Genomic DNA, 20140 nt, shown 5'->3' on the forward strand with positions numbered 1-20140 from the left:
CTGCATTCCCCACCTTTCCTCCTTTGTACTATATATTCCCTTCTTCCCGCCTTACGTACCATTCTTCCTTCTCTTCATTCCTTCCCTTTTGTTTCAATCAAAAGTTATTATTATATATATTGTTACATTGCTTGTTGTTTAAGTATTGTTGTATAAACTATGTAATGGAGAGGGCTTTATAAGTTGGCAAAACTTGTGCCCAATCCTATTGTACGAACTTTCTGCAATAAAATAATTATCAAATCAAATTAAAAACTGTGAAATTCCCATGTAATAAATGTTTTCCGTGCAAGACGATGTCTCGTATAGAGATGGTTTTGGCCATTTTGTATTCGTGGACCCTGACCGTGGGAAGACTTTGGGTTCTGTGCCCTGGCCAAGAAATACCCATCTATAAAAACGGTAGTTTCCGTTCTCTGTTTAACGGTCAGTATTCTAGAAGTGTAACTGCTTCTCCAGCCGTTGTCATTAAAATGTGACCGAGTAGGATGTTCTGTGGAAGACCTTCGACACCCATACTTCAGTGCCATGACCATCTCAAATCAGCTTCAGTCCAGTACACCACAAGGAGGCTTAAACCAACCTGTCGCAGTCTTCCATTAACACATGTCAGAATTTCGCTTAAACGACTATAAATTGTGACTGGACGTTGAACAAACTTAAACCCACTAAACCATACCCGACCCGTAATAATACCATAAGTTGAAAAAAAAAATCACTGCATCAGCAAGGAGCCTTAACGTTTTCGCTACTTACGCGATTTAGCTTATACTAGCGCAATCAAGTAAATAGCGAAAAGGTATAAGCTAGATATATAAATCGACTCTGCGCTGCAGGTAGGGCGTAAAAATGTACCTGCTCACCGCTATTGCATGATCGCAAGAGGCGACTTTGTTTAGAATATAGATATTTTCTCTTTTTTTAGCCTATTTATCTCTTTCTAATATCTTCCGCGAGGCTTTCACAATTGGCCTTTATTGAGCTTTGACCTATGCGATGAAGGCTTTGGATTCTGTCCATCATACAGTTAGGATCATTTTGGATTGGAAGAGAAATTATAAGCCAAATTGAGATGAATCAAGCAAATTAGTTTCTCGGAATTTCAGTATCAAAGTGCTGGAGTAATAGCCCATTACCAAATCTCTCACGAGACATTTTTAATTTGAATGTGCAGATGGCCTTAAACCCCCTCAAATCCGACGTGTTTTGGTAATTCTAATTGTTAATGGATATCGGCACATATCGTCAGCTTATCCCGTCTTATGAATGATTGTACAAAAGACTGACAATGTAATAATACCATTTTAATAATGTAGCGTAAGATATTGTAGAGCCAAACAATGAATTAAACTGCATCATACGGCTGATTCTAAGGGCCTAAATTTTGAAATTTGGGAGGCGACTGAGGAAAATCCGAAGTGGTGACTTCGACGTGGATTTGTAGAACCCCGCAATTAAATAAATTTCGTAATTTTCATATATCAAATAATTTCAGAATAGTTTCGAGTACAATGATATTTAAAATAATAAGGCATGTATTTTTAATCGTGATTATAGTCTTATAATCGAGGTATTTTGTAGGTCACCATATCCATGTCGAGGAGAGGACGACATAATATTCCCCGGAGGTCGGGCATTTATTTGCTTCCCTGTCTTCATAAACAATTTTTTTTTTTTTTTTTGTAGAAAGCTTATTAATTTCCAAGTTGATTCTGCCAACTTTTCAGAGAAATGATCCATACTAACTTTTGTTATTGATAAATCAAAATACAATTGAAGTACTATATCCTGCAACTGGCACTGCCATTGTCGGAACACACCTGTCACATATATGTTTGCTGTATTCGGCATTAACGGGGAAAAAAGCTGTATTTAAGCACGTGCTTATATTCTAAGACTGACCATGTATTCTGTGGTAGAAGGCATATAGCCACGATTACAACATTTGATTTTCCTGGTCATTATCACAACATATTAACCTAGGGAAAAGTCCATAATTATATAGTATTTTAGATCTGTAAATGCTATATTACTGTAATGTTATTTTCAAAATACCAGAGACGTATAATGTCCCTCTGTCATACGTCCGAGCAAAAAATAAATGTGAAATTCTATGTATTAAGAAATGTAATTTTACAAGTAGTGTGTATCAAGAAATGTGATTTTATTGAATATATATCATGACAAAAAATGTAATATTGTATAAAATATCTGAATATTTTCTTCAGGTTTGTAAAGACAGAAGTTATAATAGAACAACCAATCTTAATAAAGTCTATTCTATTATATGAAATGTATTTTTTAGATGAGTGTAATGTGCCATTTCTTCAACTTCAAAAATATTTATAGCAAGGACTTATAATATAGTATGATACCGCACGGTCTATAGTATCTGGTATTATATTTCCGGAAACAGGTCACAGAGGTATAAAAATAACAGGCAATTGAGCAAGGGTGAAATATATACTCGGTATGGAACTGATTATAATTCTTTTGCAATTGTATTCCTGTAACATTTTGTAAAAAAATGGATAAATCGGAAACCTCCCATCGGTAATACAAATCTCCATTTTTAAGTGATTAGGGAGGGTTGCGTGGCAACCACTTGCTTTAGAGCTTCTAGCAATATATATTTGAACGTTAAATTGTACATTGTTGGTGAAGCGCCATAAGGCATTAAAATGTCAATGTGTCGTATTTCCGTTGACCTGGCTGAAACACCAGGATGCTGTGAGCTCTACCCACTACATATCAGGGTTTTTTTTACAATTCCTATGTGAATCCAAGTGCACTACTCGTATAGTCAACGAACTAGGATGTAAAGAATAGTCAACACTCAACAACAGCTTTGAAGGACTGTGAGATGGCAGGTTCCATATATAGCTAACTGCACTACATCGTTAAGAATACCCATACAGTCTTCAATAATAGGTCGAATGTCTGCAATGTTTGAGTCTGTTCAAGTACAGTGCCATCGGCTTTTCTCAAACATTCCAGTTAAAAGTCGAGTGTTATCGACAGAGATGACGAGATCTGGGTGACATTTGTTATTCTTTTTACTAAACTATCTTTTCTGATGTCTCTTGACAATGCTTCACGTTTTGACAGAGACATTCTAAAGTCTTAAGATAACAGCTTTTACCCACATCTTCCTGTATAACTGGAGTCTATATACCTGGGGTGTATTTCTGCGATACGTCGTGGTTTGTAAATCTTTTATTATTACTGCGTCAAGAAGTATTTTTTATGTATATCACATCGTAAGCTATCTAGACGGCTTTGCTAACTTGTCTGGTATGTTGTATTTTTGACATTCTTATTCAAATGTGGATTCGAATTCTCGCTCCGTTCCTCCCCGCATTAGGACCAGACAATATTCTGTTTCTTACCAATTATATGCGGAGCGTAACGGAACACGAACTGGGACCTGTATTTCAATCACGAATATGTTGTAAGTTTTTGTTTTCGGTTTTTTTTTTGGGGGGGGGGGGGGGGGGGGGAGGATTTACTCTTTTGTTGTTTATTGGAATGCAGCGTTATTGGACCGTAACATCATGGACGACGTCGAGTCTCAAGCTTGTAGGCTCGAAAGCAAGGTTACCATTGCAACGTTTAAAAAATTCCATAACAGCAATCCAGTAACTTCCTTCCTACAGGGACTTTGATCAACATTGCACTTGGCCATTGTTTTATCGCGCAGCAAGGATTCCTATCACTTGTAATGTCTTGTCAGTTTTGTCGTTGCTAAAATTCTGATCTCCTTTCTAGATCCCTTGTTATAACATTTTATCAATTGGTGGCCTTGTCTTTGTCGGCGTTACATGTTGAGGTGGGCTCAAACAAATAACAGATAACGACATTAAATTGAATTGAAAATGTATTAATACATAAATAAGTAAGTTACAATACTACAATATAAATTGGTAATGATGGGCACAATCAAAGATAGAATAAAACGTGTTTAAATGGTATAAAATTATACACTGGAAAGGTCATCTACACACTCAATGACGTACAACTCATCATCCAAACGAGTTTTACAATAGTTATTACACTGGATACATACCCTGTTTACGAGTTAAGGAAACGAGTTTTAAAATAAGAATATTACGATAAATTTAGTTTTACGAGTTATCTGGTGTTATATATCACGTTTGAGAAGATGGTGGTCGGATAGTTTTGTGGTAACATTTGTTTTCTCACCTAGCCGTCAGGGGTTCGATTCCTAGAACGGACGTGAAAAGGTATGGGGTCACCTGCCCGACCACGTGGGTTTTCCCTGGGTACTCGGGTTTCCTCCCACATGCGCTTACATCCGGGTTAACAAGGGTGGTTAGTATAAGTTGAAATAACGTGTTTCGCAAATGTTTTAAAATAGATCAAGTTTATATTATAGTAAATGGTTATGACGATATTTAAGTAAACGTATTCCGTCTAGAATATGTTGTATGTCTTCAAACAGACACAAAATACACAACGTTCAGATTAATTTTGAAGCAAACAACATCTATCACAAATGTCAGTAAGAATTTTCTTTGGTAATGTTAACATGCTTGTATCAACCAAGATGTTGCACAATCAATGAACCTAATATATGTATCAAAATAGCTTGTATTAATATAGAGGATTCGGGCGATAAACAAAAAGCTTTGCGTCTATGAAATCGTTAATGTGCTACATTTTGTGCTTTCAACATATATTTCAATATCAGATATACTTTGTATGAACACTGGCGTACGATTTTCGAGGCCCATTCTCATTCATTGTAGTGGAATTAATTTCAGAATGTGCACACACAAAAAATGCAAAGCTTTTTGCAATCTAGATATTTTAACAGAATATAACTTCTCCAGTAACGAGGAAATATTTAACTTAATATTTCAATTTCGTCATTCTCCAGGTATCCCTCTCATTGTATTCATAAAAGTATTCCCATATCTTGAACTCCTAGATGCACCATAATTATTTTATTTTATTTTTCAGTTCATTTGGTATAATTTTAAAGTTTGAATTTCACGTGTTTCATTTTGTGATAGAATCTTTCTTGGTGTTGTTGTGCAATAAATATCTATGTCATTCGACCGCAAAACAATACAAAACCAAGCGCTGTACGGTCTGATTCAGATGAAGGCACTGTTATTTGTAAGTCATTGCAACATTTTAATAATGATTCTAAATATATTCCTACGGTCAATCAAACTTCAGTGTCTGAAAGTCAATCGTGTAAATAGCTCTAGTGGTTTAGTGTTGTGTTGTTATGTTCCTCTGAAATCCGAGTGTTCATTTTCCTGAGTATGACACAGAACTCCGATCCAAACGGGATTCCACGTCAGAAGAGTGCACTGATGCTATCCTAACGCTAAATCTAATATCGAGATACAAGCGGTTATCAGAATACGATAAAGTTAATTAGTTGCGAATTGAGACAGGAAGCCGTAGTTTCTTCAAATTTCATTTTAAGTCCATGAACTGGAATAAACTGGCACTAATTGACGATATAGACCGAGATAATAAAGTTATATTTAAAAACTCCCTCTGATCAAACCCAATTAAAAATTTCTCTATGTATGTAAAAAAATTTACGACAATTCATTTTAGGTGATAAACTTCTTTTTCTTCAGTTGTGAATGAACGAATTCCTCGTAGGCTATGTTTCCATCCTGATTTTCGTCCATACTTGCAATGTCTCTTTTCATTTCGGCGTCGACCTCTATCCCCATATCTCTGAATCCTTGCTCAATTTGATCTCTTCGAGCCTTGCCGTCTTTATTGTCGTCAAATCTTCCAAATAGATCTCGCATCATACTTGTTCTGAAACATAAAGATTCTGACATAGTTCAACAATTCTGATTTTCAATTCATTGGGTCTCGTATAAATTCTGACATCATACTTGTCCTGAAACGTACCCATTAACAGATGATAGTTGATCTGTGTTGTACAATTCTCACACTGTTGGTCTTGCTTCCTTTAGACAGTTTTGGCAGTATCTGACAGTGGTCGCAAATTATGTTTGCATGGTGGCTGACGATAATTAGCGGGGCGAAAAGGTGTTAATTAGCTGGGCGAAAAGGCGATAATTAACGTTTTGTTGCGGCGAAAAGACGATAATTAGTGGGGCGAAAAGACGATAATTATCGCTTTGTCGCGGCGAAAAGACAATAATTAGCGGGGTGAATAACTTCAAGTTTTCGTTATTTCGCGTTGAATTTTGTCGTCTTTTCGTTATGTCGCTGTGAAAAGACGATACTGATCGTTCTGTCGGGGCGACAAAGCGAAACAACGAAATAGCAGAAATAAGCCACCATATGTTTGACATTATTAGAAGTTCAGAGTAAATATTAAACAATTGTTCTTTAACACTTACTCAAATATATACGACACGGAAAGCAATTTTACTTACACCACTTCTTCAGTGTAAAGGCGACATATGGCATGACTTACTTTTGTAGAACTTGTGGGTTATTTTTCATAGCGTCGAAATATTCATCAAGTGTTATAACTGTGTTCTCGTCCTTGTTCACGGATTTCAGCAGAGCCTGTTCATATAAAAGTTCAATATTAATTCGTCATAATTGGTAAACAGTATTCTCTACAATAAATTTCGATTTTTTCGTACTTTGTATGACGAGGAAAATATCGTGGAATCTGTCGCAGAAGATAATATTAAATGTACATAGGATACTTTTGAATGTACATAAGGTGATGTAGAATGTACATAGGGTGATGTAGAATGTACATAAGGTGATGTAGAATGTACACAAGGTGATGTAGAATGTACACAAGGTGATGTAGAATGTACACAAGATGACGTAGAATGTAAACAAGGTGATGTAGAATGTACATACGGTGATGTAGAATGTAAACAAGGTGATGTAGAATGTACATACGGTGATGTAGAATGTACATAAGGTGATGTAGAATGTAAACAAGGTGATGTAGAATGTACACAAGGTGATGTAGAATGTACACAAGATGACGTAGAATGTACACAAGGTGATGTAGAATGTACATAAGGTGATGTAGAATGTAAACAAGGTGGTGTAGAATGTACACAAGGTGATGTAGAATGTACACAAGGTGATGTAGAATGTACATAAGGTGATGTAGAATGTAAACAAGGTGATGTAGAATGTACACAAGGTGATGTAGAATGTACACAAGATGACGTAGAATGTACACAAGGTGATGTAGAATGTACACAAGGTGATGTAGAATGTACACAAGGTGATGTAGAATGTACACAAGGTGATGTAGAATGTATACAGGTGATGTAGAATGTACACAAGATGATGTAGAATGTACACAAGGTGATGTAGAATGTAAACAAAGTGATGTAGAATGTAAACAAGGTGATGTAGAATGTACACAAGGTGATGTAGAATGTACATTAGGTGATGTAGAATGTACACAAGGTGATGTAGAATGTACACAAGGTGATGTAGAATGTACACAAGGTGATGTACACAAGGTGATGTAGAATGTACACAAGGTGGTGTAGAATGTACACAAGGTGATGTAGAATGTACACAAGGTGATGTAGAATGTACACAAGGTGATGTAGAATGTACACAAGGTGATGTAGAATGTACACAAGGTGGTGTAGAATGTACACAAGGTGATGTAGAATGTACACAAGGTGATGTAGAATGTAAACAAGGTGATGTAGAATGTACACAAGGTGATGTAGAATGTACACAAGGTGATATAGAATGTAAACAAGGTGATGTAGAATGTACACAAGGTGATGTAGAATGTACACAAGGTGATGTAGAATGTACACAAGGTGATGTAGAATGTACACAAGGTGATGTAGAATGTACACAAGGTGATGTAGAATGTACATAAGGTGATGTAGAATGTACACAAGGTGGTGTAGAATGTACACAAGGTGATGTAGAATGTAAACAAGGTGATGTAGAATGTACACAAGGTGATGTAGAATGTAAACAAGGTGATGTAGAATGTAAACAAGATGACGTAGAATGTACACAAGGTAGCGCCTTAAAGTAACCACCAAATATAATACATTGTGACAAAATACAACGTAACCAAAATCTATCGTAAGTAAATGGTCAGTGGTCTGTCTTTCTGTCACGAGCCAAAATACAGCTTATATTATAGTACACTGACCATGTATTTTATTTATTCCGCCACACTTGTTGAAAACTGAGACCATCAGCAGTTTATTAGGCCTATTCAATCTCTAACTACCTAATGTTGCCATTATGCTTGATTGTGTCTGTTGACGCACATCAAAATCATTGTTCAATACTTAGTTGGATATAAAAAGCATTTTCGAAAAGAAATTTCCTTGTTACAACAAATGAAGTCGCTTATTAAAACTGTGGTTCATATTTATATATGGAATGTTTAAGTTTATCAGAAAGTAAACCTGACGACTAAATGCACGCGCTAAAATACCCTTTTTTGCCGTCACTGTCGGGTAAATCAAAACTACATGTGGCAGCGCCAGTTACAGGATGAAAGAAAGCACCATATATGAAATAATGCTACAGAATATAATAAAGTTATATATTAAAGACATAGCTGCCACCAAACGTTATAAAATCACCACCAAACGATCATACGACTTTACAATATGACGTAACCAATGTCAATTTAAAAAAAACGTGGCGCAGTGGTAACGCACTCGCCTTTCACCTGGCCGTCCAGTGTTCGACCCCATAAATGAACATTAAAAGAAAAAGGGTCACCTGAAGGACCATGTGGGTTTCCACGTGTTCTCTGGTTGTCTGTCACCTGTAAACCCTATCAAGCGCTTACATCCGGGCCAACAAGCGTGATTAGGATGAGTCGAAATAACTTTTTTCGCAATTGTTTTAAAATAGTTTATATAAGGTATTTACTGTGTAGTCATAGTCTCACCCACCATGCCTTGGTCGCTCCCTCCATATCCCAGGAACATGAGAAGTTTCACAAACTGATCAGGGGTCAACATTCCATTTTTGTTTGTATCCATCGCAGTGAATTCGGCCTTCAGATAGCGGTCAGTTATTGAAAGGGCAGTGCTTCCCTCCACGTGCTCGAAATCATCATCTTCTGTTGCTGTAGCGGAGTACGCCCCCTTTTTAGTGTTTTTGCTACAGCAGATAAAAATTAAGTAGTTGTAAAATGGTAAAATGTTAGAGGATAAAATTTGTCTTTATGTCCTTCCAAATACTCAAATCTCATTTCTTGATCTCGGGGTTTTTTTACGAATAAAATAATTTTAGATTATTGGAACAAAACGTTTTGCATTAATGTTACATAAAAGGATCGGATACAGAGTATTACAACTCATCAAAGTCTTTTATATAACAGATATACACATTCAAATATCAACAATTGAATTATCAACTATTATTATCGTGTATTCAATATATAACGTATTTTACCAGGTACACGTTGGAACAGGAAGAAAAATAAAATGTGGAGGGGGGTGGGGGTGGGGGGGGGGGGGGTGAAGAAGAGGAGAGGATATCGTAGACGTCAACAGGAAAATAGATGACACGATACACGTGTGTTGATCTGTAGTTACGCAAATTTTTTAATAATTTTATAAATTTTGATCATTAAATTTCAAAGAACGCTGTATAGCGTCTCATATTTACCATATGATATACAGCGTATAAATAAGACAGTAGTAAATGATTTCAAATAGCTTTGTTTGATTTCATGTTTTAAAATTCATCACCATACAAAAGGCTTTCTTGTATTATATTTGTATACATATACCATGTTAGAAAAATCGTGAAATGAGACTTCATTTTATTACCGGCGACATGAAGAATTGTCAGCGAGATCAATGTTAAACCGACTTCAGCGGTAGTACATGATACATGATATGTTAAAACACGGTTGTTTTACATTGATAAGCGTGTCATGCGATTCCCTCGAATAATTGGCCACATTTTTTTTATTCTCAGAGCCATTCTTTGGATTCAATAACTTTACAAGAATTGACCATATTTAAATTTCTATAGTTGTCGTTCATACCAAAAACCACCCACACTCAAGATAAGATGTGTAGATGCCTACACGCGCATACGCATCCTAAACTCACGTGCGTTTTACTATTATATTTTTACATATATGCTGACATAAAGACATGTACATATTTATATATACACAGGTAATTGCCGTGAACTGGGCAGTGCATAGTCATGAGCGGTTTATGTCAACAGGACTGCTTTCATGTATTGGCCGTTGAGAAACACTAGTTCCGTTTTAGCAATGAAAGGGAGATAACCCTTGCGAGGGAGGCGAAACTCTTTGCTGTTCGCACAAAACTGTACGACATCTCTGAGAAATATCCGAAAATCTATCGAAAAATGGCGGAAATTTTCCCGAGAAGTTCCGATTGTATCTTCTTCCTGCCGACAACTGTTCCTCGTGTCATTTTTACACTTCGCTGACATAATTATATCAGTTGGTTACACGTTGATATTAACTCTGTTTTTATAAATTCATCATTAAATTCTATGAAGCCATTTTACATTAAACATCAGGTCATTATAACTAGGTAAATAATTATCAAATTGAAGTTTTAATTGTCACGTTGTTTTCTGTCGGATTATTACGGTAAAACGTAAGTATGTTAAATGAAGGTCAGATAATTGATCTGGACCCAGAGCACTCGATCTGCCAAACTGCATGTAATCGATACAATGAAGAGACGTTTATACATTGTTATGTAATGAAATAGTTTTTTCGTGTTGGAATTTGATCATTTAAAGCTGCAATGCTTGGTTTCTAGTTTTCTACTGTCAAATGTTTAAATCAAAGATCGTTTGTCAAAAGATAAGTTTTACATAATATCGATATCTGTAAACACTTGAAAACATATCAAAACCTTACCTACATCACAGACAGAATATTCCTTTCTGTATATAACAACTGGTCATTTTATATATTGGAACGTGCGGGGTTAGATGTACGTTGCATTCCATAAGAATTTACAAACAACATCATTCCCTTCCTTCATATTTCAAACAATGTTGCAACACCATTATATCCCCCATACCTTCAACCCAGACAACAAGCCAAATCTACTCACAAATGCTTTCAACCCAGACAATAAGACCAATCTACTTATCTAAAGACTAATTGTTTTGTAGAAAGGTGACCTGCATAGACTAATGGTTTTTATAGAGAGGTGACCTGCATAGACTAATGGTTTTTATAGAGAGGTGACCTGCATAGACTAATGGTCTTAGTAGAGAGGAAACCTGTGTAGACTTATGGTCTTTATAGAGAGGTGGCCTGTGTAAACTAATGGTCTTTATAGAGAGGTGGCATTTAAAGTTTAATGGTCTTTATAGAGAGGTGGCCTGTATAGATTAATGGCCTTTATAGAGAGGTGGTCTGCATAGACTAATGGTCTTTGTAGAGAGGTGACCTGTGTAGACTTATGGTCTTTATAGAGAGGTGGCATGTAAAGACTTACGGTCATTATAGAGAGGTGAACTGTATAGACTAATGGTCTTTATAGAGAGGTTGCCTATATAGACAGGTTTCCTTTCCAGAGAGGCGGTCTTTATAGAGAGATGGCCTATGTGTAGAGCCGAACTTTAAGGCTTGTTGTACTCTGTACTCCTAAATGACAATATAAGGTCAACGACACAATATTTCTTCTTGTCTAATTACAATATACATTTTATTTTTATCCTTTCGTTATTTTAGGAATGTCACTAAACACCCTCAATTAAAGGTTATTATCTTAATCTAAATACATCTGTATATCTATCTAGGTTATTTAAATGTCATCACAAGATTGAAGTTTGTTATACCAAACGTTAACGAGATCCAACGACATTGTTTGTATTGTGAAAATACGTTTAAACACAAACAATAAGAAAGAACAATACTATATACAGCAGTGTATTGGTACCACCACAAGCAATTATTCTACTGTTGCACTATACAGAATGAAAACATTTTTTTAGGAATTTTAATATATCAGGAACTATGTGAATTTCAACACAAATATATATATATATATATTCATTAGAAATTAATTATTTCAGTCTCGTATTCCAAAATTGAATATTTTATAAGTTTATTATATATATAAAAAAAAACAAGAAAATACCAACATAAAATTAGATTATATGTTGATTTCGTTAGCAGTCATCACTTTCATAGGTTAATGGGTAGCTTTTGAGACTGTGTCAGCGTGAAACAAAGGGCTTAATAATGTGTATGTGTTGATCTTATAAGCTAAAATGAAAGAGAGAAACATCAATAGTAACAAGCCCCTGTGTATGAACCTTATCTGCTCCTTCGCATGTGTCTATAATACAGACGGAGACAGAAAAATACACCATCCCCTGTGTATGGGCCGTATCTACTCAAGGTTACCCATACTTTTTCATGTGTCTATAATGCAGACGGACACAGAAATATACACAATCCCCTGTGTATGAGCCGTATCTACTCAAGGTTACCCATACTTTTTCATGTGTCTATAATACAGACGGACACAGAAATATACACCATCCCCTGTGTATGAGCCGTATCTACTCAAGGTTACCCACACTTTTTCATGTGTCTATAATACAGACGGGGACAGAAATATACACCATCCCCTGTTTATGAGCCATATCTACTCAAGGTTACCCACACTTTTTCATGTGTCTATAATACAGACGGACACAGAAATATACACCATCCCCTGTGTATGACCCTTATCAGTGTAGAACCTGATCTCAGTCACAAGACTTCAACACTATGAGTTGTCAAGGGTGCAAGTACTTCATAGGAACCGACTGACTATTACAGTAGGATGCCTAGAGTGGGAGTGTCACATCCTGTGTATGTTGATATATGATGAATTATGCACGTGCTCTCTATCATATGATATTTCTTTTTGACTAGATATTACCATGATGATTACCCGATAATCAGCAGGCACGTGACATGCACGTGTAAACAAAACCACGTGTCCATTACAATACAAGTCATGAGTATATCGTTCCGGAAGTCCAATAATTATACAGACTAGTACGTCTGTATACGTTATTGCCACTATACATCTCCCTATCTGTCGCTTATAGACAAAAAATAAAACACCAATGAAAACCGAAAAAAAAGTTTACTAAGAAGCATGTTATGTGGAAACATAGCGCAGATTTTTTTTTTTTTACACTTAAGTAACACACACCTGGGCAAGAATTTAATACGAGAAATTAGATGTAACATAAGCTTGTGAAAAGTTAAAGGGTTTTAAATGAACTTAATTTCGTAAGCTTCGATCGAATTGCAAATGTATTTAGTGTACATAGTTGCCGCCGGAAATGTAAACTTTGGTCTGTAACAGCGACACATCTGTCTATGTTTTTACAAGTTTCTATTTATACTGAGTAAAGTATATTTCTACTGAATGTTAAGTGTTATTATAATTATATACACGTAGTCTACCAGGTTTTTGTCATATGTCTTTTATTTGATACTAAATTTGTTTGTGTCAGTGTAAAACACAGTAACATAGTAGAGTTTGACAACTACATGTGCTACAGATCAGATAATGTGCATTTGTTACCAGCGACCTTCTTTAGTCTAGAATGTACCAATGTTTATAACTTATGTGTACCTTGGACACAAATATGTCTTCAATACATGTTTTCAGTAGTACCGTTTCGTTCTCATTTGCATTGCAATTAAAACTCATTAAATTATTCCCCTTACAGTTCACATCAACAAAAAAAACAAAAAACAAAAAAAACAAAAAACAAAAAAACTTTTCTTCGAAGTTCTGCTTTTTGTTATCTCACTGAAAAATATTGATATTTTATCAGGTCTCCGTACGGCCCTAATTTCTGATTTTCATAACCTGAGAACACTTTAAAGTGTAGCTCCACAATTGTTCAACGATTTCAATCCACACCAAACCTAATCAGGACATCTACAGATAGACAGCATAAATCCAGACTATACAAAACACTGTTTACAATCTGTCTCAGTCTAACCAGTCTAGGATAATTTTGTTTGTAAGCGTAACGAATACACCTATTTATGAACAAAATCAGCAAGCATGCCGTAATTATCGATTTCCTCGTCCGAACAGACAGCGTAGTCTACTGTTATTATCGACCGTATTGTGGAAGGGGATAGCTCACACAAGGCGACAAATATTTTAACAAACGGACATACACATAACGATTTCTAACGCGAGTTTTTACTATGCAAAATATTTCTGATGTTATCTCAGTTCAATAAAGGCTCTGAAATAATGTCGAAAGTAAGCTCTTAGTCAACATATAAATATGTAATGTGATTACAGAGGTAAAACTCACCAGCAACAGTCACCCATGCTTGTCGGAGTTGAAAATGGAATTTCACTGTTCAGTATCACAAGACAGCTGTGACCTATTCCGTATACAGTACATCCCGTGACTCGACAACTATGACCGTCAGATGTGTTTTCATTTTAAGCTCTGTTAGGAAACAGTTTTCAACTGTGCAGTTAAAACAGACTTTACGTAAAAGTAGTATCGTACTGAAGCTTAAAAGATGTCCTAACTCCCTTTTCTTGTTTTTAGTATTTTCGTGAGGTTTATAAACTATAAATATGCATTACATGAAAAAAGCAAAATAACACACCGTTTATATGTTTCATTCGTCTCATTACTACTTTTTTTTGCGTGCAACATACTCTCTTTCTGAGTTCTAACACGACCGCAAGTTGGACAAAATAACCCCCTGAAATTGTCTTCGGTCAAAGGTGAAGCTATAGGTTTTTCTTTTAGTGGCCTGTATTCCTGCCTTCGGTAGTATATTCAGTCGAACATTGTTTTCTCAAAATCATTTAACTCGAAGATCCGTTTAATTCGAAGCATTTCATCGTTTCCTGTCAATTTTATTAACTTCACACAGAATATTCGAATTTGTTTAAATCAAATACTCGGTTATCTCGAACCGAAGGTTCTACATGGTTCGAGATAACGAGGTTATACTGTACAATATTTTTTCAATACGGTTAGAAGCAAACACTATCTTGAATATGCGTTTACCGCTACTTTAGATAAAAGCGTACCCGCTGGAACATTAATGGAACCAAATGAAGTGACCTCCCCCACCCAGAACCCCACCACCACCCCACTGAGGCTGAAGGTGCAGGTGGAGTCTCGTTAGTGTAATTACTCAGAGATATGTACATAGCTTCCAATGTTCCAATGCATTATCACTTCTTGAAACGAAGAGATAAATATACCGAAGATCGGACTTCGTTTTCGATTTTTTTTATACCAGAAAACATTCCAAAAGTTACAAAGTATAATCGTGTTGTGGAATAAAACAAATTGTGCTGCCACACGAACTGGAGGTCAAGACATTAGTCGGTGGGTTCATAGAAAGGGTCCTGATGTCCACCTTCAAATTACTTATACAATGCACGGGCTTGTAAAACCAGACACACTCACGTTACCTGGTTAGCCTAAGGAGACGCTCCACCTCTACGGATTGGTTTTAACCTAACAAAGATAAATCCATCCCTAAGCACCATACATACATATGTCTCGTCCAATTTGTTATTAGATATTATTTAATCGCTAGATCTATAGGAATCTTGAAATATATCTAAATTATTATCAATCATAGAACCCTTTCACGGAAATCATACGACTGATACACTGTTCATCTTGTTATGATAGAATTTCACGAAGAATTATATTAAATATTACGTCATACATCACAGATCAAACGTCAGCATTAACCAGTTGTTTGATTATTAAGTATGTATTTAAAGTTAACCGTCATTGAGGCGGCATATGTGGTAGTTTTTCAGAAAATTGTAACCACACGCAAGGGAAATATTTTCGATGTATTTCGTGTACCAGTATATGAACAATCACAATTGTAGTTTTCGAAAGAAAAGGAAAAGTTTCGAATTAAAACAATTATAACAAAATAGAATTAATTAAAACCAGAAGGCAGATTTTGTGATTCATTGCAAGAAAATGTGGTAGAAAATTCATGTATTATTTACACCGGATATAGTTACTACTAATTAACTACAAGATATATTTACCTGGTCTCCCCGGCCATCATACATAAATGTCGACGCTTTTAATTCTGCGAATTTCCAGGGTAGATTGTTACAGCAGAGATGATGAGTTCGCTTTTATATGAGTGGAATGTGAATGTACAGTTTTATGATTCTCGTTTCACTTATCAATAATTTATTAAGTCCCGGCAGACTTCATTATCCAAACAACATATTTTGTATGTAATTTTTCGAAATTACGATTTTCTATCAGAATTTAAAATTGAGAATTTGTATCCCGATATTTTAATGTGATATATGTTTCATTTCAGTTTGAACTTCATAATATTTAAATACGACAGCGGATTCTCGTAAAATCAACTAAGCTTTCCAGACTTATAGAAATGAGTCATGTTTTCAGTACTCATTATATCCCCATATAAACAACTGTACAACAGTCTTTCTCTCAACAACAACAGCTGATACCAATTTATGTCATTGGTATGCAAATGAATTATTGGAAGGGCATGTCGACAAACACAAAACAGGTAAAATATCAAATTTCTTTATGAACAGTGGTGGAATCTCTTTTATTCATGAGACAACAAGGAATGCCACATCGTCAGTATAGTCCCTGGGGTTTATGTGCACCTAAGCATGACGACATTCGCAATGTTAGGTATAAACATGCTGTCTTTGTTATACAATATTCCGAAACAATACCTGTTGATACTTGCACGATATATCGTCAAACAGGAGACAAGTGACTTACAACACTTATATACCGAGTCACACGGTAATGTACACATCATGTGACTCCTCCGGACAACACTTATATACAGAGTCACACGGTAATGTACACAGAATGTGACTCCTCCGGACAACACTTATATACAGAGTCGCACGTTAATGTACACATCATGTGACTCCTCCGGACAACACTTATATACAGAGTCACACGGTAATGTATACAGTATGTGACTCCTCCGGACAACACTTATATACAGAGTCGCACGTTAATGTACACATCATGTGACTCCTCCGGACAACACTTATATACAGAGTCACACGGTAATGTACACAGAAGGTGACTCCTCCGCACAACACTTATATACACAGTCACACAGTAATGTACACAGAAGGTGACTCCTCCGGACAACACTTATATACAGTCACACGGTAATGTTTACAGAATGTGACTCCTCCGGTCAACACTTATAAACAGAGTCACACGGTAATGTATACAGTATGTGACTCCTCCGGACAACACTTATATACAGAGTCACACGGTAATGTACACAGTATGTGACTCCTCCGGACAACACATATAAACAGAGTCACACGGTAATGTATACAGTATGTGACTCCTCCGGACAACACTTATATACCGAGTCACACGGTAATGTACACAGTATGTGACTCCTCCGGACAACACTTATATACAGAGTCACACGGTAATGTACACATCATGTGACTCCTCCGGACAACATTTATATACAGAGTCACACGGTAATGTACACATCATGTGACTCCTCCGGACAACATTTATATACATGTTACACGGTAATACACACAGTAATAAAGGAACGTCTCCGGACAACAAACATACAGTAAAACATACACTGTCACACAACAGACAAACGACTTCTCCAGACAACACGTTCATAACAACAAGTCACAAAGTAAAAAATATAGTGGCACACAGCAGCCAAATGACTTCTCCAGACAACACGTTCATACCAAGTCACACAGTAAAAAATATAGTGGCACACAGCAGCCAAATGACTTCTCCAGACAACACGTTCATACCAAGTCACACAGTATAAAATATAGTGGCACACTGCAGCCAAATGACTTCTCCAGACAACACGTTCATACCAAGTCACGTGGTACATGGTAATACAAATATCTCTCCAGCGATCATTGGCGATGCAAGTTTTCCTGTTCAAGGAAAAAAAATAATAATAAGCGCTACTTATTGATAAAAACATTGCTGTGGAATTTTGACTTGAGGTACGTTATTCAATACTTTAAGGCTTTTTGTTTAGCAGTAGTACTTATATCCGATACCCATACCGACCGTGGAATGACATGGTATCTCCTGTCTAATCTTTCGGGGTTTCTCCAGGTACTCCACCTTCTGTCCAGGTCTTCAAAAAGATTTATCCAAGTCGATATAACTTATCTCACGATCACTGATGTGTACACTAAAATAATCCCACATTAAATACCCTTTATACCTAATGATCTCCCCACTGCTTTTTTGCGTCGATCTAATTCATTTAAACAGACCAAATTAAAGGTGTTATCAGGGCCAGGTTTTGTCCTAGTATAACTTTTTTTTAAAAAACAAATTGAGACAATATATCAATAATTCACTTTTATCGCTGGTTTTGGTTTCGGTGTGTTTTTGTTCAAATCAATGGCTCTTTAGGACCAAACTCGACACAGGAGGACAAACGGACCACTAATGCATCCAATATGCCGTTAAAAAGTATTGCTGAGTTCGCATTGTTAGTCTCTCCTGTCCGCAGATTTAAACACAATTACCAACAGGAATTTTTGTCGCAAGCAACATGTTGCAGCTTCATAGAGCTATTTATGTATTTATCAATAGAATATATTTCAAAATAAAACTGTATTATTCATGAAATCAGACTCGTGTCGGGAAAACTAATCAAGTCCGTGGCAACAGCTGTATCGTATTGTGTCACATATACATCAATCAGACACAAGCCACCTTTAACGTCTGATAAAGTGGAGAGTGAAACGAGGAGAAATAATCAGAATGACCAATGGCTTTCTGTTATTATGCTTATGTCCTTGTTACAACCATTGTCATTTGAAGACAATGGGCTGACGAAGAGAAACGTTTATAGTGCTGTCATACTGAAATACCATCACCGAGACATGATGGCATGACCTCCCTACCTAGTCATGCTCCACCTCTCATTTAAAGATGGTCGCCATGAAGGGAGCAGTAGAGTTACGAATAGGGGGAAAAACCTACACATTTTCTTGTCTGGACAAAACAGAACTGATGTCAAAAACGAAGTTTTGCTAAGCGAGACGTTTGAAAAAAAAAGAATAATAGAAATACAGAACCGTTCGCGTGTTTTGATGGCATTAAACAAGAAAATACCAACCTGTTAACATAATCGTAATGCAAACTCAAATTCAATAAACAAGACAACAAAGAGAAATTTGATAACTATAGAAGTATTTTTATGAATTTATAAATGTGTACTTTGTTCATGTGAAATTACAAAGTAGTTCTTTTGCATTTGCTTGATAATTAGTATGTAGTAATATGGTTGTCACCAGCTCCTCGTTGATGCCCTGCAAAAATATTCGTCGGGCCTCCCGCATGTTGTTCAGTGATGTAGACTCAGTTTAAAAACGACTTTTGCTGTTGGCTAGGCAATTAAGGCAGAAAGCAAACTCACATAGATAGCGGTTAAGACTGTTTTGTACGTACAGTAATTAAAAAAATTGCTGCGCGTCTATTTAACATTCACTTGTTTCACGTGAGCGCGTGTCAAGTCCGAGTTTTATAGAAAAACAATAATTCAATATACATGAAGCACCGGATAGTTATCTATGTTGTGGTATTACAAATGATACACAAGCAGCGAACCGCATAAAACAAAGAACTCAAGAGACAGTGTGCAACGGAACAGAACATAACATAATAATGTTAATATATGGCTGGTTTGACAGAGTACTTCGAGTATTGCCTCGTTTTCGGTAGAAAGAACCATTATACTTTTTTAAAAATACCATGCAATGACACAAGATACTTACCTACACCTCGGACCCATCCTGGCTGATAAAGCCTCGATAAATCTCTTTGTAAAAGGATGATACCAACACTCGACACGATAACGTACTAATATCTGGTACAGGAATGTTAATTTGATAATGAGCGATCACACACTTTGACATTTGTCAGCATATCCGATACTTATTAATACTTTACAGCGATACAGTGAGATCTTACGGTCGTACACGTACTGAAAAGCTTCAGCGGCTGGGCGTGTGCGCTTACAATATTCTCAATAGACACCGATACATACAAAGATAAATCTACCGTATTTATAATTCAAAGAGACCTTTTATGGGTAGGGTTTAACCGTATCGCGTTGTCAGATTTTTAT

At 36.2% G+C, this 20140-nt stretch overlaps 1 protein-coding gene across 1 annotated transcript; it reads right to left on the reverse strand.

Annotated features, from left to right (window-relative positions):
- Positions 1-5444: 5444 nt before the first annotated feature.
- On the reverse strand, positions 5445-19847 carry LOC132561600 (uncharacterized). The gene is made up of 4 exons (XM_060226299.1): positions 19788-19847; positions 8892-9102; positions 6443-6537; positions 5445-5811 (listed from the first exon to the last, which is right to left on the reverse strand). The coding sequence occupies exons 1-4, from the start codon at positions 19802-19804 to the stop codon at positions 5595-5597; spliced, it is 540 nt and encodes a 179-aa protein (XP_060082282.1). The 5' UTR covers positions 19805-19847; the 3' UTR covers positions 5445-5594.
- Positions 19848-20140: the final 293 nt, after the last annotated feature.

The sequence above is a fragment of the Ylistrum balloti genome, unplaced genomic scaffold (assembly GCF_031769215.1).
Source record: "Ylistrum balloti isolate Yb309-2 unplaced genomic scaffold, AGI_CSIRO_Ybal_v1 Utg371236, whole genome shotgun sequence".
In the NCBI taxonomy this organism is placed as follows: domain Eukaryota; kingdom Metazoa; phylum Mollusca; class Bivalvia; order Pectinida; family Pectinidae; genus Ylistrum; species Ylistrum balloti.